Genomic DNA, 26,278 nt, shown 5'->3' with positions numbered 1-26,278 from the left:
CAAAGAAACCAAAAGATTTGCAGGAACATTTTCACTATTGAGCCATTATCCTATTGAATGGAATTGAGAAAATAAAACTGTAAAGCTTTCAATACACAGAAGTCATTAGGAGTCAAAACTTACTTACCTGGCTAAAATTTCACACACTGTATGTTTGCTCTTTCCTCTGAAGCCTCTGATACAGGTGTCAGAGCCAGGGAATTAGAACAAAAGCAGCACTGGTGTAACAGCATAGAATTTAATACTGATGGAGACCTGATTACTGAGGTCAGAGTGACTCAGGTTGGGTAACTAACTCCTATACACAATATTTTGGATATGTAATTCTAATCAGAAGTTCATAAAATGCCAACACCAAATAACCCTAAATCAAGAAATTATAATAGATCATAATTAGCCCATTTTGACTGTCTTGCTTTGAGTAAGTCTTAGATTCATGTTTAGACTCATTAAAGAGACTCCTGCTGTTCCAGCACCAAGGACTCAGGGTTTGCATTTGCTTTTCCCAGCTCTACCATGACACATTACTGAGCTACTCACACCACCATCAGTTTGTATTTGAGCCACTGCTTTGGGACTGCTCCTGAATGAGGGCATGGCTCCCTCCTCTCCTGAGCTGTTTCATATTCCAGTCACTCTGGAACACTGCAGCAGATCTGCAGAGTCAGGCAGTGAGAAACACAGGCCACAGTTTACCCTTGGCTGTCTCGTGCCATCTCCAACAAGCAATGATTTGGTTAAAGGTTTAGCTGCTGTATTATTTGACCTTAGAACAATTCAGCTCCTTATCCCTTTCCCACAATGAAAGTGACACACTTTCCTACCTGAAAAGAAAATGAAAGAGAGATTAGCACGTTGCTACTGGCTGTGCTCTTGTATGAGGTTTCTCTTTAGCTTAATAAATGGCTTGGACTCACTTTGTGTTTTGAAACACATCAACCCCACACTTTTTTCACCTGAAAAAAATATGCTTTTATTTTGCTCTTTGCAGATCTCCTTTGAGCAGGCCCTTTCCAATGTTTTAGAATTAAAACAGTTTCATCTTATACACTGGAATTATTCATCAGGTGCTTGACATGCTCTATCAGACTATACACATCATAGGAAAACCACTTCTCTCACAGAGCAAGATAAACACATTCAGAAAAGGCAAGTTTTGCACAGTCTCTTGTACCAGCTCAGGGAGACAAGCAGAAGGTTTTATTTTAGATCTGCATTTTGTCCTTAGGCACCAAATTGAACTAAAAATGAGCAACTGCATGAGGCAAAGATAAGTATTACCCATGTAAGAATGTATGTTTCAGTATTAATGCTCAATTAAAGCAAAAACCTAATAAAACTAAGAAAAACATTTCTCACAAGTTAGAAGCACAGATTCAATCTTCTGTATTCAATTTATTTGTTGATATAAAAACCATAACCCTGCTCTGTTCTGTGAAAGCATGTAGGCTATGCCAAAACAGTATCATCTGTTTACATCTGGCTGTCTTCTGCTCACATTTCTGTTACCTAACATTCTCACTTACAAAAACCAATATTAAAAAAAAGGGGAAAAGATCATCATCTTCCAGCTGGGTTATTTCATACTTCTGGTCTGGTTTCTCTGTTTTTCCCACAGATGTGAATCCCTCCTCCAGCACTGTGGCTTCTTCCCATGCAAAAGGGAAAAAAAAGCAAACTGAAGATGAAATTACAAAACCAAGGCAATTTCAATTCTTTCAAATCTTACAGTTTCAGAAAGAACATTCAGTTGGTGGATTCACCATACACACCTGGGGAAAGAGCAGAAGTGTATCTGGAAATAAAATCATTCCAGTTGGGAAGCAAGGAAGGGGTGAGGTGCCTTTCCCCCACCTCTCTTCTCATTCTGTGGATTAGGAGGCCATCTCCAAATGTAAACAGCAGCCTGAGAGGCAAGAACATAAGGAAAGGGGCAAAAGGAGTCCTTGACATGGTCCTTGACTTGGAAAAAAGATAAATTAAAAAATACACCGAAGACTCTCACTCCAGCCACTTCTATCAGGATTTGCAGAAAGGCAAAGGAGAACCTGACTGACAAAATCAAAGATGAAGACAGAGCCTGACTTGGAATCTTTGCTGTGGTCAGAGATGCAGTTCAAACAGGGGATAGGAAGTCTTCTCCAAGAAGGATCTGAACCAAGAAGCTCTTTGCTCTGTGCCTCCCACCTTGCAGAGTCTGGAGTCAGCTTTTGAGTTAATAAAGCAGCTTACCTGGAAATGTTTGCTATGAAATGAACATCTTTCAGAAGGAGAGGGGAGAGAGGGGAGGTCACCACCTCATTAATTTTGTATTTCCTTTCACACTATTGAGAAGAAAGCATTTCTCAGACTCAGTAATCTGGAAATAAGAAAAAGGACGGGGTTACAAAAATCTACTTTATTCCTTCTCTCTTTGTAAATACATTTGAAATGAATGGTTCCATTAAGGAGAAAAGGTGAAGGAGCCCAAGGCTCACATTCTGACAAGCATTTCACAGCATTTCCCCCAGGGCTGTATGATCAGTAAGGCTTCACAGCATTACAAAGGCACAGAGAGTAGGGAAGCAACACCAAACAAAGAGCTAAGGAAATACAAGGTTTGCATGCTATTCATTCCTTCTTCAGTTTCAATTTATCTTCCATGTAGTTGCTCCTTAAGAGCCAATCTGCCTGATGACTGCTTTCAGTGAGTTTGAATTTACCACAGCTTTAAGTATAGAAACAACAGACAAAAAAAAAAATCTGATAAACTACCAAGGAGAGAAAAACCACATCATTTAACAGAATGACCTCTGAGACCAGACATACATCTCTTCAATGAACTGGACTTCCCTGCCAGTCTCTAGATTTCTTTTGCACCAGTGGACAATGGTATCTTTACATGCTTCATTTCAAAGGTTCATTGAAAAATGCCACTAAAATTCCAGCTGATCTCAGCACCATTCCAAAAGACAGTCAAATTCCACCTAGCTGGAGTTTGGATGCAGTTTTTTAAATGAGAAATTAAAACTTCAGACACAGGCCATCTTTTAAATCATTTATTTCAGTAGGAAAGATTTTTGAAACCTGTTCTTAAATTCAATTAAACTAGCTTATGCAAACACACAATTTTCACACACACACACACAGAGAACAAAGTATTAAAAAAGGTGAAGGAAGAGGCTTGAGGACAGCCAAACTGCACATCACTCAGAGAGATCATAGTGCAATCCCTCCATCCCTGGAATGCCTCAGCCAGCAGGGAACATTAAAAATGGCTTGTGTTTACTGCATGACACCTTGATCCCCCTTCCAGTGATGGCTGGTCCTTACAGGATTATTCTAAAACACATCTATGTTTCCTGGGGGTTCTCTCACTCCAGTTTTTGAATGGATACACTCCTGCACACAAGGAGCCAGAAGTGCCAGTAACCCAGGCACCGCAGAACCCTTTATTTCAACATTGAATTGATTTATACTGCTTGTCTGCTTTGCAGTTTCAGCTGTGAACAGCTTTGGAATGGTAAGAAATTACTTCAGCAAACACACATGAAGGCCAGAACCCACCCAAATAAAGAGAAATAATAATAGTCAAACACACAAAGGAATCAGAGTATTTATGGTGGTTTTAGTCACGCAAGAGCAAGACCAGGCTAGCAGCCAGAACCGTGCCATGATCTGCAGGAATCTGCATTTCATTACATTTTATACACCTTCTTTTCCTTAGCAACTCAGTAACTTGGAGAAAACTTGTCAGCTCAGCTCTGCAACAGCCAGAGCTACACCAAGTAATTTGTTCTCTTCTGACTTTTCTGTTCTCTTTGAGTATTCTTAGAAAGAGCAAGATTAATTTTCAAGTTAGTCTTCCAACATCTGAATTTATAAAAAGACTATAGTAAAACTGCTGTGTTTTTATAAGGATATATTCCAGGAAAACAAATATTTACTTGCTTAAGAACAACACATTCTTTCTTTCATTTCCCCTTCCAAAGCTTCTGAAGTCTTTGCTGCTAAAACAGTCTCTAGCAGTTGTTTCAGTGAAGGACAGTGCTCCCTACACAGTGCTGGCACTAGAAATACAACACACTACACTGAGCTTTTGGGATATGAAGAATAAGATTTAGCTAAGCCTCCTCTTTCCCCAAACGTTTTTTTTCTGTGTTTAGTTGTAATAAAAAGCTTGCAAGATAACTTGTCTCCTAAGAATGCTCCTCAGTGTTTACATCAAAGTGGGACAGACAAAAGCAAGCTCCTTTCTAATAATGTGAGCTCCTGAGCTCATGTGGTCTAGACCATGACTTGGACTATGCTCTTCATTCCCCCCACTAAATCTACTCTAGAGACATACCAAAATAAAAATAAGTTAATTTTTAAGAGGTCTGAGCTACTTCTGATAAAAGCTGAACAAGCCCAAGCTTCCAAAAACTTCTGCATTTTTTTCCTAAAAAGAGGCTATTTAAATACAGAAATAATACTAAAGCAACTCAAGCCACAGCTATTTTACACTGACCAAAGCAAGTGACTGCTGCAGAAATGCAGTGGCTGTCAGGAATGTCACCCCTTGGAACACTGAGGACACAGCCTGCAAGTCTGCCACGGTGGGACTCACCACTGAAATAAAGGAATTGGTCTTCAAGTTCATAATAAGGCACTGACAGAAGTCCTGCTCCAATCCAAGCACTCACCCTCTTCATGCACTACAAATCAGAATGGTGGATTTTAAAAGTAGGGATAACCCTTTGCAAAGAATTCCATGGCCACTCGTACAGATCCTTTTGATGGCAACTTTCCCAAGCCAAAGCACCTTATGAGCAAGCTGCTTTTAGAGAAAAAAATAAAGGAAAAGGCTAATATTAAAGAATAATAAAAAAACCTTCACAGCTGTCTCCTTGTAGGATGAACAGACAATTCACTGATGTGATTTAGGAGCAGTCTTGGGGGCTTTATACAGCAGGCAGCACTAAGAGCTGGCCACAAATAAGGTTGGAATTCCTTGTGTTGGTGAGTTAGAATACCAATTAAAAAGGACAAGTAATGAAGAAAAAGGCCACTGACAGAGCCAGAAGGAAAAGCATCCCATGTTTCATTTGGACAGTATTTGTTACAGTTAATCAAAACCATAAGATCAACTTGCCTTTTGTCAAAAGAGACCTCTGCTTCTCATGTGCCCCAGCAGCACAAAAACCTGCAACTGCTTCTGCTGGGAGAGAGAGCTCTGCTGTCACCATGTGTTATGTCTGATATCAATAGAGGAGGACTAGTGTTGAAAATACACAAATGCAAATACAGAAGGCTGATGTTGCAAGAAGCATTAAATTTGATTAATTTATTCCTAGTGATGAGTAGATAACTAATAAAACCCTGCTGAGTTTTTTTTATGCTTCCTTTTGTTTCCAATATGTTTTCCAATGTGCATGATTCTCTAAATATGATTTTAAAGCAGGATATTAAAGCTCATTCATTAAGTATTTAGGTGACTCATTTAGTATTTGTAGTTTTAATGCCTATAATGTGCACCTAAATACTTATTGAATCATAACAGCTAGAGTAATATTCCTCTGGCATAAACCAGACATCTAAAAATGAAAAAGTGTCTGAGCTGAGCTATGTTTATTCAAACTACCAGAATGTTTTAAAAATAAGAGTTATAAAAATTATTTGCTTTAAAGGGCGCCGGAATAGAAATCAGGTTTGAAAATCCTAGCCAAAAGTAGCAGAGATGAATTAGATAAAAGCTAACACTAAGCAGTGCAGTGTTATATATTTTTAATGCAATGCACCAATTTCATAAACCAGACATTCCCCGTTGCTTAATCTTTCCCAAAACTTTTAGTTTAGCTAAAAGGCTGGTTATCAGTCAGTAGATAATTAATATTCATATCTGAAGTCTTGCTAGAAGAGCTACTCAAAATAATTTTTGCTCAAATACAGCCCAAATAAGGAATTGCAAGGGACATCTTTAGCTTCAAAATCAAAACATTAAGGGATAAAGTGACAAATATTAGCTGAAGTGATTCAGCAGTTATTAACAAGATAAACAATTAGAGCAAGACATTAAAAAAGAAAATTAAACTGCCAACTGTCTGAAGCAGTCTGGATGACAGCCTTACCTGAACACCATGAGCTCGCTGCTCTCCTTGTTTTCTCAGCAATACTTTCAGTTATTTAACATTTTTAACTCCTTTTTTTTATAAAAAAAAAAGAGCATTAGTACATTCTTTACAGTGTGTCATTTAACTTGTCTGAGTCTTTCCACAGCTAAGCTGAGGCAGCCTTTCCTGAAGGAGCCAACCCAGCACCTCTTTCTGAGCACCATTTAGCTCAAGCTCTAGAAATGTCAGTGTTTGTGTAGGACTACGTGGCCATAAACAAAGGGAAAGTACTCAACTACTCACTGTGACAAGTGCCAAAAATACTCCCTGTGTTGTGATTACTCACTCCAGTTATTCTGGTTACACATTGAAAGAAACTCCTCCCATAATAATCAATCTCTCCCACAAATACCCAGCAGATCTGAGGGCAGAAAACAAGGAAGAGTAGGAGGCCCAAGGACAATGCAAGCTGGTAACAGCAATTCATTAAAGGATAACTTGTGAATTATTTCCCCCACCATCCTCCTACCATAAAACCTAACTGAAAACAGCTGGAAAAATGCAAAAATCCAGTGATAAATGACACGTCCTGACCTGGCTCTGTCCTTAGCAAAGCTGAGGGCTGTCAGGCTGTGGCTCCCAGTTGCATGTTTCCCTTCACTAACAAAAGAACAGACACAGTTATGCTGCAAGGAACCTAGAATAGCTTATTTAAAAATTCAAAATCCACAATACTTAAAAAAAGGGAGCACAAATTGTTAAAAAAAAAAAAAACCAAACAAACATTTAGTCATTGAGAAGAAACACACATTAGGTAAGTTTGAAAAGAGAAAATAAACCAAACTCAAGTTGTGCAAAGTCAACTAAAGTAACACTGCTGGCTGTCAGGATGTTGCCTTTACTACGCACCCAAAGTGGGTAAACCTGGGAGATGTGTGACCTGCAGAGGGATTCAGCACAAGCAACACCTTCCCAAAATTCATGCCTTCAGAACACACTTCATCACCTATATAAAAAACCAGCAACAAAAGAACTGCAAGGGCAGCCAAATTCTCATATTCCTTGTGGTGTAATTCCAACAGAAGCATCCTCCTACTGTTTTTCTTTCTACCAAGAGCCAATTCAGAACAATTCTTGGAAACATAAACCACACTATTACCTTTTACATTACCCAGTGGTTGGGGTTTTTGTGTTTTGTTTTGTTTACTGGATTACCCTTCTTTCTGCCTGCCAGAAATCAAATATTAATCATTTCTACTACATGATTAATTTGACTCTGGAAAAAAACCCCTCAAATGTGAATTTATAGGCTTCTACTCAGATGCAATAAACAAACTATACATTTTCAAAATAACAACTACTAGTAGAAACCTTTATTAGATAGTCAGAGAACTCTGAAACAGACTGGTAGGTAGCTTGTTTCTGTTTAAAAAGGAGAATTCATGGTGGAATCTGCAAGCATATTTACGGTCACTAAACCACAATGTCAATGGAACAGTTACTATTTCACAGACTTCAAAGCTCCAATATCAGAGTCATGTTTTGGACAATGTTTCCTTGCTTTACAAAGATCATATTTCTGAAGATTAAAGAAAGACCAATCATCCAGGAAACTAGGTGATGTCAAGGAAACCCCAATAAAGCAAGAATCAAAGTCTTAAGCATCAAACACACACATAAAGCACAGCTCCCTTTTTACAACCATTATGATTTTCTCTGTGAGTAATTTCAGTGACCAAGAATGATTCCTGTCAAGCATGGAATTTTGATGGCCCCACACCTTTTCTCTCCTTAAATTATCCTACCTTCTAATAAATTAGTTCATTGCCTGAAGATCAAAAGAGCTTCTGTATGTAAGGTCTGCTTTAGGCCATGTTATCAACACCACACAACGTCAACTACTTTGACCGAGACAGATACTAAAATCAATTATTGCCAAATGAGAACATGAAAGCTTGAAATTGTGCCTCTATCTTTTTAAGATGTCCATCTGAAGTGATATTATGAAACACCACACACTAACAGTGGTCCCTAACTGATAATTAGCAGATACCCAAAGTCAAATATCTCAGTGAGCTGTACCCAGGTGTTGGTGTTTTGTCATTCAGCTTTTCTGTGCAGGACAGTCACAGGCACAGAAACACATGGGATGAAAACACTCAGTTCTGACCCAACAGTGCTTTCAGTTTTGTCTCATACACACACCCCCCCTGACTGCCCCAAACACGTGTTTCTCACCAGGAATTAGGGCTAAACGTACCAAACTGATTTTTGGCTCAGCTCCGTGCCCCTATTGGAGTCTGGCTCCCACACAGGACCAAGGTTTGCAAGCTCAGTGCTGCTCTGAACTTGCAGTTGTGTTACATTTTTACAGGTCTGAGAGAAATAACACTGCTCCAGGCCGTGTGCCTGGGACAAGCTCCCCTCCAGGACTCCTGGGATGGCCTAAACAACATCTCCAGAACATGTAGTACCTTTTACCTGGTTCATACACAGCTTTTGATACAACTCTTAAATACCAGTTTACCTGTTTTCTTAAGAATGCCTAAAAAGGTGAGTTATTTTCAAAATTAGTATAAAGTTAAAAGAAACTCAAAACTAGCTACAATCTATTTAACTCAAGCACAGCACCGCCAGAAGTTTCACACACACTATTTGGTGTTTCATGTTGTTTTTCCTTTCACTCTTTAAGGCAGTGGTTTCCACAGGTCAGTTCTCAGAACATAATGAAGCATGGTCCATGGCAATTCATGTTGCAACTCCATTTTTAATTTGGGGGACTCCACTCCCCAACCTTTAGTGGTTTTGTTCAGGGCTCCAGAGTTCAGAGATTGAGTTGACAGGTTCTGTTCTGGCACAGAATACAGCTGGCACATTTTTCATTAGGACCTTGTTCTCAATTATGAGATGGTTCAAAATGTCCTTTTTTATTGTTTTGAATTTGCTTGTTATTCAAAGGTCATCAAGTTGGCAGGAACCTGAAAACAAAAACATGAATGATAGAAGAATTTACTTCAGGTAGTAGCTACTTGCATTCAACTATTTCACAGACTAAACACCTTGTTAAATGCACATCATTCTGGCTTCAAAAAAGAGGGAGAAAGAATGCAACTATCATCCAGCAGGAAAAAGATATTTAGAGCTCCAGAAACCCCAGGTATATCAAAAATGTTCAACTCCTGTGAGGGTTACAATTTTCTTAGATGGCTGTAGAACTTCTTAATTTTGATGACATTTAAGATCTGTCATCAAAACAACCTTAACATGATAAATCTCAGCTCTGCTAGACAAGGAGAACCCTCTCACCTGAGCCCCAGCTAGAAAATTCTTGGTACATCAGTGATTGATGTAGATCCCTTAGTCTTTTTAAGACTACTTTAAAAAAATTGAGGCATAAACACTTGTTTGGGTTTTTCCCATAGCAAACCTGAATGCCTGTTGCAGATCTGTTGCAGAATATCACTCCCTTTCATGAAGATTATTGCAATTTATTCGTTTACATCCCCATTTTCTCTCCATCAGGAATCTGACCCCAACATCTCTCATTTAGTCAGGATATTAAAGAGCCACCCCATTCCTGACAACTGTCAATAAATAGTTTGGTCAGATATGAATCAAGCATTTCTTGTAGAAGCAAGAATGCTCAACTGGGGTAAAGCTGCACCACTAAAATAGTATTTATTAAAATAGTTCTTACTATTATTCAGCTATTACTATTAAACAGACTAGGTGTTTATATTCCATTGAAAACACATTTGAACATCCAATTTTTCTTAGGCAGTTACACTGTTAACAGCAATAAACAGTATTGCCAATCCTTACTGAACCAGAGCTGTCTTTAGAGGACAGCTTTTCACCACTTACTTGCAAACTCTTTGCCACTATTTGCTACCTTCCCCACTTTCTCCAGCCAGGAACACAATTCCTCTCCTTTGCACTGTCTCAAATACCTTCACAGGAGCTTCTGCAACCCTCCTTACTTCTTAAGATCTCTCTCAGAGGCAGAATTGAACAAGAAAGCACAGAAGGATCAGGAAAAGCCTTTTTGTTTCCCCTTGAAATTCAGTAGGGTTTCTGCTCTGGGAACTCCATAAACAAATGGGCAAAGAGAAGGAAGAGTTCAGGGAGGCAAAGTAACTTAAAAAGGATTTTGTTGGTGAAAAAGGTCAGTAAGAATTTATACAACAACTGCATTTTATAGGGGCTGGAGTCTTATCTTCCTTTTTGATTAACAGAAAATGCTACTTTTGCTTTCAAAGACTGGAAAAATGTACCAAGGGCTGAACCACTTTCTGTACATTTTAGGAATACAAAATACATACACAGCAGAAAATATGTATGGCCATGACCTGAAAAAGGCACTTCAGGAGAGTTATCTGGAGTAGATATTGAATGCTGCAGTTTACAGCTTGTTAGATAATTGTGCAATAGCCTTTTTCAAATGGGCAAGACAAAAATACTGCACTCATATTTCAGAGCATCCCTTGCATTTCCCCACTTGCTTTAAATGAGTCTCAGGGTAGCCCCAAATCTTTCCTCATTACTCCAGAAGCTCTGAGGACTTGTTTGCAAAGGGCCAAACAGAAAAGCCAAGGCAAATCCATCAGCATGTGCAAGGGGTGGAGAGGCTGCTCAGGGAACACACAGAGCCCTCAGTGACAGCTTGGTCACCCCGAAGATCCATCACTTCTGAGCTCTTAAAAAACATTCTTTTTCACTGCCTTGCTCTCACCTGTTGTCTGTTGCTTTGGCAGGCAGCACTCAGGTGTTTAAACCAGAGCATTGCATTCATTCTGTTTCCAGCTTGAAATTTATATGAATTTCCTAAGAAAGAGAAAAAAAAAAAGATGAAGAAACATAAACAGTGGTCCTTTTTAAACACTTAAATCCTTCCCATATTCAAGTACCTCTAAATTGAAATATTATGGGAAGATTTACTAATAGATGGTCCATATAACTTTACACTTTGTCTGGAATGGGTGCAATTGCTTGACCTATTGAAGAGAAGTTTCAGCTTGCCTCTTCCTTTCCAACATTCTAGATTTCAACTAATGCCTGTCTCAACTAGGAAAGAACAAAATATCCCTTAAAACAGAAGTGGTTTTGTTCACTGCCATTACTGTAACTGGTTTATAATATAATTTTTTTTAACAAAGTGCAAGGTATCACTGAAATGCACCCTGGAAAGCTACATTTGAAAATATCTGAAAATCACTCCTAAATGTATTGATACATTTCAGACCAGTGTTTTCAGTGGCTGGAGTTACACAGAGCTTGCTTGGGTTCAGGAAGGTCAAGTATTACAAAAATATTTCAGATTGCTGTTGCAGAGTTTAAGCTGACAAGCATTCACAATTTATACTTCAAATCAGCAGTGCTAGGAGAGATATTTGGAAATAAAATGTACTAAGACCTGAAGCAGACAAAGCAATAAATAATTTTAAGCTCCTTTATCAGAACTTCTTATAATGTTCTTTCTGCACAATTTGCAGTGCTATGGAAAAATAACATTTTCTTCAGAGTTTCAGCTGAAAGCAGCCACTGTGTTGGAGTAATGGACATCCACAGGCTTCTTCACATAACAGTCAGGATCTCTGAGGGGCTTTTTCCTGGTAATAGCACCACATTTGAACAGATGGTTTGGGTTTTGGTTTTCACTTGGAGAGAAGGGACTGCTCAAGCAGCTAGTCTTTGCTGAATCTTTTTTTTTTTTTAATTGTTACTTAGATTTCACACATGTAAAAATGCCTCTTAGTGTTCTAAACATATTTTAAAAGAATACAGATGAATACTTCCAATTAAAATCACATCTGGGGTTGTCAAGAGTTTGGAGAGTTCTTATAACTCAGTGAAGACTCTAAGGATTCTCCATGAGCTGTTGCTCCCACAGCATTCTAAAGGAGAAGATGACATGTTGGAGAGAGCTGAAACTAGAAGGATGTCACCTTTCACCTGCTGGTTTAGTGGCTGACAAATGACCTCAGCAAAGAAAATGTTTATTCTGTGCACAGCTTACCCTTCTCAGAATCAGTCAATAAGAAGAGATCTGGATGCTCAGGGTCATCTGCCATCATCACCATCCAGCCCACCACTGAGACACTCTTACTTGGTGTGGATTTGAACTGGAAACACAAACAGGGGTGAAAATGGAATTAAAACAAGATCTGCACCCAGCAGGGCACTTCCTCTCACTGTTAAAAGAGTAGGTAACTTCAAACAAAGCAGAGCACTTCACAAGATTAAGAAAATTAACAAAGGTTATACGAAATTAGTGCAAAAAGAACTAAAGACAAGATATTCAAATCAAAAGGAGTATCACAATCTGCAAAAGCCTGTTAGACATCTAATCTGCACTGCATGATTACAGCAGCATTCCTCACCACATTAGTTCACATTTCAATGTACAGTACAGTTCTAAAGCATATTAATAAATGCAAAACTATTCCCTCCACTGCTCACAAACAGAAGAACTGAACTTGCCTGCTGTAACTGTTCACAGTTAGCGTGCAGTAATTATTACAGCACTCTGTAATTACACATAACATGAGTCCTGGGGACAAGATAACACAACTGTGTAATTAAAAATGATGACCTGATGAAATAAATGGATGAAGTGAGGATGTAAATTCAATAAACAAGTGCCCAGAAATGAGCAGTCACGCTCATTTATCAACAAGATGCTCAAAATGATGGGGTTCTCCTGCTCCAGCTGTTATTCATGGACTGACAGGTAACTTAGGCCTAAGCACCATACTTGTCTTTGCTACACCAGCCCCTCTCCTGACAGCTCCCTGACCTCACTGTTTGTCATTCACCTGGCCACAGTATATTTTCTTCTCATGCTTCTCTCAGTCCCTACTCAGGCTCTACTCACCCACTCAATCCAACTTATCTCTAAAACATAAGCCTCTTTTCTCCCTGACCTTCTTTTTACCTTTTAGTAGGCCCACCCAATTCACTTCTCCTTGCTTGCTCAGGCAGTCCCACCCACACCCCAGCTCCTAATTCATTCAGTTTCTCTCATGTCTTTGGCTGCCAGCTCTCCTCTTCCCATGTTCTTGGGTCCAACAGAGACTCCTCCATCAATCCCTGCACTCTCACCCTCTGCAGTGCTTTACCCAACTTCTCTGCCCAGAAAGTCTAATTCTGGTGTATGCTCATCCTCATCAGATGCATCCTCCTCCTATCCTGTGAATCCCAATTCCAAACTCTTTATTAACACATCAAATTTGATGTCTCTTTAATTGAATTATTAGAAAAAATTAAACATCCTTGAGATTGTTATGGCTTGAAGTCATTAAAATTAATCTATAGCTCTAAAATACTTTTATTTTTCATGCTAATGTGTTGTGTCAATCCACTACATAATGCCACAAGGCAGATGCACAACATTAAGCATCAAGTTGCTTTTGTTTATTTTAGAACTCCTCCTTTAGTATCACAATCCTGGAACTTTGGTTCAGCCAAGAACCATAAGTTTGAAGGTAACAAAACTCCTAAATTTGAAGGTAACATGAGCAAAGTAAGAGTTTATAAGAATATTCTCTGCATGGGAATACAGTTGCTTTATAAATAAAATCCCACAGCAAGTCTAATGTCAGTTATTCTAATCTCTGCCACAGATTAACTGAAGACCTGGAAGGTCACAGAATCATCACAAAATTACAGAATATTTTGGGTTGGAAGGGACATTAAGGATCATCTCATTCAATCCCTCTGCCACAGGCAGGGACACCTTTCTCTAGACCAGGTGGCTCCAAGCCCTGTCCAACCTGGCCTTGAACACTTCCAGGGATGGGGCAGCCACAGCTGCTCTGGACACCCTGTGCCAGGACCTCCCCACCCCCACAGGGAGGAATTTCCCCCTAATATCCCATCTAACCCTGTGAAGCCATTGACTAGGGAAGACTATCTGTCTGGGACCTGCACAACTGGCTGCATTTTAAACCTTAGTTTAAAATCCATTAGAACTCAGAATGAACAAATGTTAGAACAGAAGCTGAAAGAAAAATTATTTAAACCAAGTTCAGAATAGTTTAGGAGTCCAAGTTAAGTAACTCACAGTTACTGATGTGGTAAAGCCTCCAAAGAGGAGCAGGTAAATTATAAAGCTCAATCAGATAAGATTTCATTACAGTAAGGGCTGTAACTCCTTTTCAAACAGAAACTGAAATTTCTTTGAGAAAGGATTAAGTAATGTCAGTCTGAAGTAAAAATTATGGCATTTTATCTAAAAGAAGTACTAAAGACAAGGAAAGAAAATAAAGTTAAGGATACAGCTCATGATTCTTTCAAAAAAAAAAGGAAGTGTATTTAAAAGATTTGTTATGGATTCACTGACAACACTGCCTCAAAAAGTATGGTGACACAATTTAACACTCAAAAGGGACCTGCAAAATGCAAACTTCCAAGTAGTCCTAAAGCATTAATAGGTCTTTTTCAAAGAGATGGAAATTTGAGACACAAAGCAGTTTAATGGATTAGAGATCAAAATGTACCTTTTGAACAACACTCATTGCTAGAGTTTCATAGGAACAGCACACTGGGCTTTCCTATCTCAGTTGTATATCCCAACAGGTATCCAGAATGTGACACTGCCATGCAATCCAAACTGCTAGAGCTCCTTGCCTTTTCTTTTCACTCCAAACCATCAGTTAATCATGGTGCTTCTCCATGAAAGGAAAAGCTCCACACAAGGAAGTGTTTCCTGCCAGCATCAATCTGTCATCTCTAGAAACACATGTCAGCCTTCCATCCCTGTGCTCAGCTGGATTTGTATTCCATGTTTACACAGTCCCCAGGGCAGCTCATTCTCTACTGATGCACAGAGCCTTGCTAACAGCAAGTCTGCTTTGTTAACATGAAGGGAATGAAAGCTTCATTGTAATTTAATGTTCCTGGTTCCTATTTGCTTTTTGTAATACAGGCCACTGGAATGACTCTTATTATACACATGGAAAACTGCACAGCTCTGGCACTAGGCTTCACATACTTGATTTTTGCTGTTGTTGTTGTTGTTCTGAGCTCAAAGGCTTTTACAAGTAAATCTTTGAATCAAAAACTCTGAATTAATATGTGAACAGACTTTTCACTCCAACATTTTGGCACCTACAAATCTCCCCCTCCACATCTCCTGTTGAGATTCTACAGATTTATAATATTCAAATAATTTTGTTGGTGGCTGAACATCCCTCCCAGAATGACAGCATTCTTCATCAGGGTATTTCAGTCAAAGTGCCTGAGCCACAATTACCAGGTTTTCTACCCCACAAATAAATCAATCTAATTTTGATTATAGCATGCAATGGAAGGCTTAGAACTAACCAGGGTTTGTGCTCAAGCATGAGGCATAAAATGTCTCTGTTGCATTTCAAGCACCTACAAACACAGAAAAATCTCTCATGCATGCTATGTTGTCACAGAAATTGCCAAGGCTCTCAGTCCAATCACTATAAACAGTTATTTTACAGGTGTATTCACATTTTTCAAAGGGGCTTATTTGAAGTCTTAGTTCAAGGGGATATTCTTACTGTTGCCCCTTTCTAAATGTGCACAAGTGCTGCAGTTTTTCACTCTCTGAGCTCCATTTCAGCATACAAGATAAAACCATTGTCCACACATTCCTCTCAGATTGTGCTGCACTACATTTCTGGGCTCTCGAGTTCACATGCTTATTTATAGACAATTCTCCATTACTGCATTAATAATTGAAACCTGTTCACTATTTAAACTCAATGCTGATTTCATGTTGTTACTCTTAGGAGATGCAGCATACAATACTGGATGCACTCCTTGGCCTTTGACCACAGGCAGGAGAAGAGCTGGCTTGTCTGGGTCTAAAAGGGAGGGGATTTCTTGCCCCTTTTGCTGAAATTACTCTGGGATTTTTATGAGGTAATTTTCCAAAGAGGCTGGCTATTATAAGCCTGGAAGAGCTTTGAGTGTCGATGCATTCCAAGCTGCCTGGAGCAATTGCAGCAGCAGAATGGTCAAAAGCATGCCTGTAATCAAGACACGTTTACCATGAGAGCTCCAGCCAGGAAACTTTATATAGCAGACTGAGCCTTTTGTTGCCAGCGTTCCTTTCCATGTCACAGAGGGCTTGAGAAAGGAAGCAGAAAAGACAGATGTTTAAATGGCTCCTGAAGATGCTTGGAATATTTTGCTGAGGTAAATCTCCGACGTATCAAACTCTGAAAAAGAAACCTGCTTCAAAGTAGATGGCATCATCCTTTTTATCTGGGAAGTAAACAACCCCAAAGCCTAAACCTAGCCTTGGATCTCTTCATTTTGCAGAGTGAACCTCCTGGGAATATCACTGGACAGTATCTGGAGCATTTACTCATGCTCTAGCTATCTAGGGATGATTGACCATCTGCAGTTCATTCTCTCCTGATTAACTTTTCCTGAAAATGCAACCAAATGTGAACTGAAGCATGACCCTTGACAAGCCACCTCCACAGACTCCAGAACCAAAGCTGAGGCCCTGTACAATACATCTGTAGTGAAATGGATGGAAACCTAAGCCATCATTAGCCATCAAAGTACAACACAGGCAGGGCAGCTGAACAAGTTACTGACCCCCTATTATCAGCCTGTTTAATGAACCAGAATCCATCAACCAATCCCTCTGTCTCAGCAGCAGTTACCAGGTTTCCCACCCTAATTTCAACACAAAGGTCATGCCCTGTGATATAGTAACCTCTGAAGCAGAGGTTTGCTGTGACTACTCACTGCCAACTATTTGTTTAAATAAAAGACAACCCAAACTGTAGTAAATAGTTATTACAAGAGGTAAACCTCAACTGCACCTGGGAAACCAAATCAGAGACTGAGCTCCACAACAGGCTTGGCATGCACAAGAAGAAACAGAGCCTGTCTGCTGCCCCAAAAAGCTGAAAGCAAGACATGAGCTGTGTACAGCCAATTCCAAGGCTGTGCTGGACAGTTCAGCCCAACTTCATAGAGCCAACTATCAAAAAGGAATTAATGTTCTTCAGCAGTCATTGCTTTTGACTACCACTCCTCTTCCTCCTTTTCCTGGGAATTGCTCAAACTCCTCTCAATATCTGCAAGCCACAAGGCTGGTAGGCTCCAGATGGGAAATCCTGCGAGCACCCTGGACTCCAACACCTCCTCACCTCTCTCTGTGGTTTGCTGGAACAACAAGCCACTTTTTTTTCCCTTGGACAAAGAAACACGAGCACACAAGCATGTGAGCCAAATTTTGGCTTCTTAAGCCTCTGTTGACCAGCAGTCTATATGCTGTAGGTGTCACAACATTATCAGTGACTTGGGAATATCAGAAGTCAATTCAAGAGGTTTAGAAAATAATCTCTGAAAAGCACTGTAAATGGATGTGACTATTTCCAGGCAAAGCAAAGGCTTTTGCAGGAACAGAGACTCAGAAGGATCAGATACCAGACTGTTTACCTTTTTCCTTCATTTACTTTTGCTAGAGAAAGGGCAAGACTATTTAAATTATTGAAATTGTTATTCTGAAGGAAATGAGTAAACAACACAAATTTAATATACTTAATTTCCAATCAATACCATTCCTTGCTAACCATTTTTTTCAAATTCTCTAAACCTGCATGCTATTTAGATTGTTTCAAAATGCTAACACAGAAGAGTGAAAAAGCTTCTGAATAAATAGATATAAGTCTGGTAAAGTCCTCCATAGTTTTGTAAAGAACAGTGAACCAGGGAGCCTTACATATACACACTCTATTCCTAAAAGAAAACAAAATGCAATTTTGGCACAAGGCCTGAAGGAATCACAGCAGTAACAGGAACACAAAGTCTGACATTACCACAAAAATTTCTTTTCCATTTCTCAGTGTTTCCAGAAAAAATAGGCAACTAGCTGTGAGTGACATAATGCCAGCAAAAGTTCTCTCCTGGTTCCTTCTTTTTTCTTAATACTTTGCATAAGAGCTTACAAGTCTGCTCTTTCCTTTTAATGAGGTGGAATCCTTCCCTAAAGTTTTCACTGAAGCCAGAAACAAATGCATCCAAACACACACACTTCTCCCAAGACACCCAGAAGACAGAAGGGCTGGCTAATGAACCTTCAGCCTGAAGGTTCAAATTAAGTAGGATCAGTTTCAATCTTACCTAAGCAAAGCTAGTAGGGGTACATGGCCAAGAAACCACATAAACAGTCCTGAAAGTAATGAGTATTAGAATACTGTTTCCTAATGAACTTCCAATAAAAAGTGGGAAATAATCTCTTAGATTAAGGGAACTGTATACACAAACTTTCCACACAGCAGCTTCAAATATCCAGGAGCCTGCAAACCAGAAATGTTTAGCTTCAAATCTCCACCCTCTGCCTAACACAGAAATGGTAGGATAAGAAAACAGCATTTTGTACCCAAATCCCCTTTACAAGGATTCCAAAAGCAGAACTCAGTCTGCAAAATTCCATAAGCTCTATGCAAAGCAAGTGTTCTGCAGTGATAGTCGGCATAAATTAACCTGAAACACCTACCAAGGCAACCAAGTAATGATTCTGAGTAGTGAATGAACTCAGATTCAAGTATCTCAAATTTTACCCAGTTTCTTAAGAGAATCATTACAATTAATTAGGGACATCAAACAAGAACAATGCACACCTTAACATCCATACAGAAAATCCTCTTGCTCCTTCCCCACACAAGCAAAGCATTTTTAGCTTCTTTCAGATCAAGTTGCAGCAAATAAAAGGAACCCCAGCATCATTTGCCACTGCAGCTCTCTGCTGAGCAGATGAAGTGTTTGGTACTCCACTGCAGTTAATGGTTTACAGGATTATACAGAAAAAATCAAATGGTCTAATTTTACCACACAGATGAAATCAGTACATGTTTAATTGTTCTGTCTTGTGACTGCTCAATTTTTCCTCATCAGTGCTTGTTTGGATTTCAAACTGTGATAAACTGCTGCAAGACTGAAATCATCCAAAGACAGAGTTTTGAAAATGGACAGACCAATGATATACCTCCTCTCCTAAAAGGCCAGCAAAGTCAGAGAAACATGGTAGATGCAAAGCAGACGTTCTTGGTGTAGCATACAAATGTAAATGATATTTCCCTGGGGTATATCCATATGAGGTGACTGACTGACTGGGAGACAGGATAGTGCTGACTAGAAATCAGGCAAGGCATGAAGTACTCTCAGTGTTTACATCAGGAAATCACATTTTACTTTTGGCAGGTGATACTGGAACATGCTTGGTTTACATACATGTTTTCTCTCTGTAGCCTTCAGGGATTTTGCAGCGTAGTAGAAGAGCTGGGTTCCACACAGTGCTACCCAGTATTTTGTCCAAGATGCTACCTGCAGAGAAAACAAACAAACAACCCCCAAAGTGCAATTGGTAAGTGAAATGCTTCTTAACACTGAGCTGTGAAAGAGGAGGCACCATCCTTCAAGAACATGAGAGCACTGACTGTCCAGCCAAGCATCAGCCATGTTTCCAAAGCTGCTGTTTGTTGCTCATGCAGGCCTATGAATGCAGGAAAACTCCAGAAAGCAGAAAGATCATGGGCCTTTCCTCTCTAATCTGAGAAAAATGTTCTGCATCTTGCTCTATACCTCCTGCAATCCCTACAGAACACTTTGTGGAGTCAGAGTACATCTGTTCCTCTCCTTTTCCATCTCAGTAACCCCCATTGTCCTGAATATGTATTTTGATTTATAATTATTCATCAAGTATTTGCAATGCAAATGCTAAGGGTTATCATCTATTGATAGACTGCTGGGATTTACCCAGTGTTAAGGAAGACAAAACATGATTCTCTCCATTTTAAAGTCATCTGTAACTGTATGCAGCATCCTCTTCTCTTCTACTTTCTAGATTATGTGTATAGCCTTACAAATTGAATAAATGCACCAAACAGAAGGATTGAAACTCTGGCAATGACCCTAAATCTTAATCAGCAAGGAAGAGGACATCTCAGACACTTGAACTAGTTGCCCAATGGCCATTTTACTGTGTTTATAACTGGGCAAAGGAAGAAGGTGAGAAAATTATTTTATTAAAAAAAAAAATCTTACTGTAGGTTTTTTGCCTTCTTTCAGCAAAGTCTTCCTCCTGAGAACACCTTGAATAGTAACTGCTCCTGGATACAAATGAACAGCCAAATCTTCAGATTCTAGAGAGCTGAAAGGAGCATGTGAAGAGTTGTGTGAAAAAATATTTTTCCTAAAGTAATCTTCAAACCTTTACCAAAAACTAATGCAAATACCTTTATTGTAATTTGAAAAATTCAACTTTCTATTGATTTGACTTCATGTGGACAACGACTTTGGCTGTTACAAGGAATTGCTGTTGTGGAATTAACACTTGCAAGCAAAAGTGATCAGAAAAATTAATTAGCCAAGCAGGTAATCCTTAATTAAAAAATTAAAACTCAAAACACGACTGAAAGACAAGAAAAATTAATTTTAAAAAGTAAACATTTGAAGTACATTGGTACAGTTGCTGTACGTGTTAAACCTCTCCTTCAGCCCTGGCAGGAAAGATTTGACTCTTTTTTGGTTAGAAACACCAGAACCATTAGCACATCAAAACCAAAGCACAGCTCAAACATGCACAATCCTTAAAATATCCAAAAGCAAGGAGAGTGGGAGGGAGCAGGAATAAAGAGTAGAAACCCAAATCACAGCTTTAAGGTGTTTTAATGCAACTGGTGCTCTACTGATCATCTGCCCTACAAAGGACTGGAGAGCAATGGGCTGAAACAAAGGCCAGGTACAGCACTGAGGAAAGAAAACTGAGCTTGATTAAAATGACAAAGCTGACTGGCTTCAAAAACATTTCCAATCAGAGAAAAGTTACACCAGGAATCATTTCAGTGAATGTCAATCAGAGCATGTAAATAAAGTGCTGAACCCAGCAGCTTTCTAGAAAAGCCAAGAGATTGAACAGCACCCAAAAATCATTGTGAAGGAAGCCAGGATTTGTTGCTTCATCCATCCTATGTCCAAAGTAAACTGGAAATGTGACAAACACTTTCACTGCAGCACCTACTGAGGATGATGATATGGAGACAATTTTGGACACTGACAGATGTGAACATGGGTTTAATTCAGTGAGACAATGCTTGCTTCTTAACATGACAGAGGTTTCTCAGTTTATAGAAATTTCTTTCCCAACTACAGTGACACAGCTGGAGACAGAATCTGTATCCATAAGGAATCCGAATAATCAGTTATGTTACTCTGCCAGCTTGCAAATATTATGTATACTAAATTGGGGGCAATTTGAATGTGTTACTCATTTTAGGCATCTCTCTGGTATCAGGGAAGAGGAGCAAAGAAATTCAGTACAGAACTGCCAGCAAAGAAAACATCTGGAAAGCCATCCATTAGCACCAGGAGCAGCTTTGTTTCCCCATGAGAACTACCAGCACTGCTCCACAGGGGCAGGCAGTTCAAAAGCTACCCTGGCAAAACATCTTTAGCCTCAATAGAAAGATCCAATGGTTCAGAATTTGGATTAGCAGACTGGAATGAACAGTCCTTATGCTGATATAGAAAGTCATGGAAGAGAAAAGTTTCGAGTCTGAAGAAAAAGGTCTCTACCTTTATTTTGACACGTAAGTTAGAAAGGGAACATCAGAAAACACCCACTTAATTATTAAACCAAACCAAATCACCAACAGCAGAGGGAAGGTTTGACACCTCTGTGTGCAGTGGGATTGTACCTGCTGGCCTTCATGAGGCCTCGATGGCCATTTCGTGACACTCTTGTCCCCGGGCCGAGAGAATGGTACAACCTGTTCCTGTTGGATTCCATTATAAATTGGATGTGTTACATATACTGTCATTCACACAAACAGCACCACTGCTACAACAGCACAGAACTTTTCTTGTGTGCATATCACAAAGCCACTTCTTCCACGTAAGAAAAAGCCAGTAATTTTATTTAGAAAAAGGCATGCACAAGTAAATAATACGGTTTTTCATTTCATCAGATGTTCTCTTTGTCAGAACTCACAATACTGAAGTGTTTTACTGGCACTGAAGATTAACACATTTTAGAGCAGAGTTTGCATTTAGCTTAGACCAAATAAATGTAAAGGAACCATATTGATAAAACTTGAAATCTGACTTTAGATGTTACTACAAAAACAGTTTCACTTCTACGAGTATGAAAACACAGAAGCTGTTGGGCTGCAAGGAACCACAAGCTCTGTCAAAATACCCCTGACATTGTTTAAAATCCTGTGGTGCTAAGTAACATGGAAATCAGCTCAGCAATATTTCAATTTTCCAGTTCATCTACGCTGTACACTTTACCTGGAAGCTCCACATTGTAAATTCATTTACCTGATCCATAAAGTTATCCCTATTCAGGAACCGTGCCCCAGACCTGCCTTTTGAACACTGCTTTGCTTCACTGAACTTTGTTTTTCTGAATCAGGTCCTCTTAATTGACTGAATTCCATTTAAGTCAACATAAGCATTGTTGAGGCACTTTGTCCTCATGTCCTATTTTTTTATCCATTTTTCTAGCTGCTGTATTCTGTTGAAAGACTGAAGTTCAGCAATTCTTTGGGAGCAGGCAGTTAAGTACAAGCCTTATTATCAAAATGATATTAATAAATCACCATCTACTAACCTGTTCCACAATTTGCCATCATTTGTTTCTCAACATAACAGATATATTTGAATTTATGAATTATTTTTCAGAACACACTCAAGATATAGGCAAATAAAACAATAAAGAAAAAAAGTAAAATGAGCTGTTTATTTCTGTATACATATGGCATGCAAATTAAGTATTTTTTCTTCTTACCTTTAAGCTTGTTTTTATTGCATACCACTCTTGGAATCCTGCTATTTCAGGGAAATCTATTCAGAGGCACTCAGGACGACAACCAGTGAGACTGAAGTGTCACTTAATACACTGCCCTTAACAGGATCTAACTGTAAGGACTTGAAATTTTAGTCCTTCCAGTAATTTTGATTGGCCTGAAGGGACACTCCAATGCTGAAAACTCTTTCTCAAGTTTCAAACTAAGATTCTGTTGCACTTAAAAAAAATCAGTGGCTCTCATTCTCACCCCTTCTGCATTCCTCAGCTACAAGCAGAAAAGCCAGGAAAAACAAGAATACATTTTACATTTCCTTCTGTTACTTGGGGAATCTGTGTGTGGAGGAATTGTTTTCATCCTCTTAAGGCATATGATGCAGATTTAGGCCTTCCTACCAAAAATGTTCCTAAAACACAGAGAAATACTGTATTCCTACTTGCATTGCATAGAAAACATTCATTAACACTGGATGTATCCCAGTTTTGCCAGAGTTGATAATCCCAGGCAACTAATGCCTCTCCCTCACTTGAATATCTTTATAAAGAATTGAAACCACTGAGCTTCACTGTACAGACCAAAACCAGAGAGAGACTTTCTCTAGTTACCTTAAATTTGTACACTTGCATGTACACATTTTTAAAACATGCCTTATCATCTTATAAAGCAAGGAACAGACTCAAGGTTGCTGCAGATCTCTAGGAATTTCACACGTGGTGCTGGGAATGTCTGTAAGGAACCTTAACCCTGTCCCTGGAAACAGGCAAGAGAACTCACCCTGAAACACAAGAAACCTCCAACAGGACTCCCAAAAGCTCTCTCAGAAGAGAAGCAAGTACAGAGGGCAAGTGGAATTTGGAGGAGGAATCTTCTGTTTGACATGGAGCAAACATTTTAACTGGGGGAGCCTAGGGCTGCCAGCTCTCATTAGCACAGGCATGAAAAGGTTTTTCGCATGAAAAGCCCCTGCTTTGTCTCAGAAGCCCACACAACAATTCTGAAGAGTGTTATCATAAGTTTAAACCTAAATTTCAAAGTTTCTTATGTTGCTCTGGGTAACAACACTCAACTCACCATTGTTTCTAGCTTAATGACTTTTTATCTTTGAGAAACAACTTGATACCAACACACAATTCCCTAAGGCAGCAGGGAAGGGAAAGAAAGAAAGAAAACCTTTTGAATGTTGTATGTGCTTTGTGATACAGCTTGCAAGTTATGAGATTGCCTTTCTGACCCCATTTGTGTTCTCTGCTCATGTGGAATGTTATCTGATGAAATTGTTAAGGGCCTTTCCTCATGTATGTATTCATATTTAAGGCATGTGGCATCCAGGAGTTCACGTTTGGCACAGAGATTTTCAAAGACTTCTTCCAAAATTAACACAGCACTCATGCTTCAATGAGTTCAATCAGAATGTTTGTGGCAACAGCTCCCAACTAAAAACACAAAGTTTTTCGACAAAAATTCCTATGAAAAATGTAAAAGCATGGTAGAAAAAGTCAATGGCAACTCTGAAGCTGATGGATTACCTGAAACTGTTACAGAAGCAAGCAATGCACTGTATTGTGCATCTAATTCAGCTGTGGCAAGGTGAATTTTGCACCTTTTTCTGGGTTAAACTACAGCTCTTTGTCTTTTTCCACATTCTCAAATGCAACATCAGAATGGGCTGAAGTGGTCAATGCCACCTGAGCACTCAGGTGCTGGAAAAGGAACCACTTGTTAACTCTGGACCACAAAGTCAGACATTAGCAAGGGGCATTGTTGTGTAACAGTGAAGGGAAAAGAGGATGAGAGAGACAAAAGAGGTGACAATGTCAGTGAGATGAGAGCAAAGGGACTATGAACAGATGAAGTGTCTCAGGGAAAGTGAAAATCAAAATCAGACAAACACAAACAGCACATGTGATATCCACATGTATAAAATCTTTGGGGCCTAATGGTTCTCTGGCTGAGCTCCTCAAGGATGTGTGCACTGAGTAAGCACCCAATTAGACAAAAGCCCTAATAACCATTAGTGAGCAGAAGGTGTTGCTATGCTGTTTAACAGATCCAGTGAACTTACTACAGCTTTTTAGTGTTCTGACAGGCAGAAGATCTCTAGTTCAGTGAAAAGAGCATCATTTTCAGGACTGAGTGAGAGCCTCTAAGTAACAATGTGAATAGAGAAACACAGGTTTTTCTTACCTTTCAAATGCTGGCCAGGAAGTCTCTTCACTGAGTTCAGAACCATCACTGCTACCTACAGAAATGTAACAACAGATGATACATTATTTCTTCATCTACAAACCATCTCTGTCAATTGTATCTAAACAAATCAGAATATTTGAGATTCTGAATATCAGAATATTTAAGAAATACAAAAAATACTTCATTAGAATACTATAAGGGAAACACTTTGTGATTTGCTTCAGGAATTGCACATACACTGAGATGGAGATTGAAGGGACAGGGTCTAGTTCCACATTAAGAAGTTGAAGAAAAGGAGCACTAATAAATGTGAACCTTATTTTCAAAATATAAAGAACACCCTAAGCACAGATTTGTCTGCATTTAGAAAAACAGTTATTATCACTTATTTAAATAATTTCATATCAAGTCACACAGTCATGCCAGAGAGCTGCAAATTCACTGCTGAATCTCCAACACATGATTTGAGAAGCCTTAAACAATTTTTTTTAGCTATGTTCCACTTACTCTATCAGATCACAACAATATTATTTCCTTCTGTGCTTTGTAAACTAATCCAGAAACATTTTATTTTAAACCCTGAAAATAGAGAAAAATCCCAAACCCCAAATGTCTGATGCATCCACTTACGGCAGTCCCATACATAAGACAGTAACTTTACTATCTTGTTTATTCCACTAAAAATTCCACTAAATCCCATCAGCCTGAAAATGAGCATTTAAATATAGACACAAGGTGAGTGTTGGCTCTAATGTTCAAAATCAGTACATAATTATCAGTAGATATGCTGTTAAGAGAAATGAGTAGCTTCTATACACAATTCCAAGCTGTTGCCTTGCTGCTCTCCACCTTTCACAGCAGCCCAGCTGCTCACAGGAGTCATTATCCTTGTTCACTAATTCAAGCCAACATTTTTGGCTCCAGATAATCCCAAAGCCTAAATATCAGTGCAATTCAATGTCAGTCAGTGCTTGAAGCCACCTTCTGATAAACTAAATTGCCACCTTGCTTGCTCTGCTGCCTGAACACCCATATAAAAATGGAAGTAATAAAATAATACAATTATTTTGAAATACGCAAGAAAACAAACAAACAAAAAATCTGAATCAATGCTCCTTACTCAAGAGTTTCCTCAAAGAAACAGAGGCTGAAAATGGGACCCAGTTCCCTGGAATTTTACACAGAAAATCAGCAGGGAAAAGCAGTGCCCTGAAA

The 26,278-nt window shown here is 39.1% G+C and overlaps 1 protein-coding gene across 4 annotated transcripts in view; it reads right to left on the bottom strand.

Moving 5' to 3' along the window:
• Window positions 1-3,023: 3,023 nt before the first annotated feature.
• RALGPS2 (Ral GEF with PH domain and SH3 binding motif 2) overlaps window positions 3,024-26,278 on the bottom strand; it is a 115,012-nt gene continuing 91,757 nt past the window's right edge. For 3 of the 4 annotated variants that reach the window (XM_009088408.4, XM_018911984.3, XM_018911983.3), the window contains exons 14-20: window positions 25,061-25,115; window positions 21,764-21,841; window positions 20,112-20,217; window positions 19,299-19,391; window positions 12,088-12,193; window positions 10,804-10,895; window positions 3,024-9,049 (exon numbers count right to left, since the gene is read on the bottom strand). In XM_009088408.4, the coding sequence (XP_009086656.1) occupies window positions 9,020-9,049; window positions 10,804-10,895; window positions 12,088-12,193; window positions 19,299-19,391; window positions 20,112-20,217; window positions 21,764-21,841; window positions 25,061-25,115 (560 nt within the window). In that variant the 3' untranslated portion in view covers window positions 3,024-9,019. The remainder of the gene's footprint in view (window positions 9,050-10,803; window positions 10,896-12,087; window positions 12,194-19,298; window positions 19,392-20,111; window positions 20,218-21,763; window positions 21,842-25,060; window positions 25,116-26,278) is intronic. The other variant, XM_050977233.1, reaches the window with a different exon arrangement.

This window comes from Serinus canaria, chromosome 8 (assembly GCF_022539315.1).
Source record: "Serinus canaria isolate serCan28SL12 chromosome 8, serCan2020, whole genome shotgun sequence".
Lineage (NCBI taxonomy): Eukaryota > Metazoa > Chordata > Aves > Passeriformes > Fringillidae > Serinus > Serinus canaria.
This window is presented reverse-complemented; position numbering and strand designations above follow the sequence as displayed.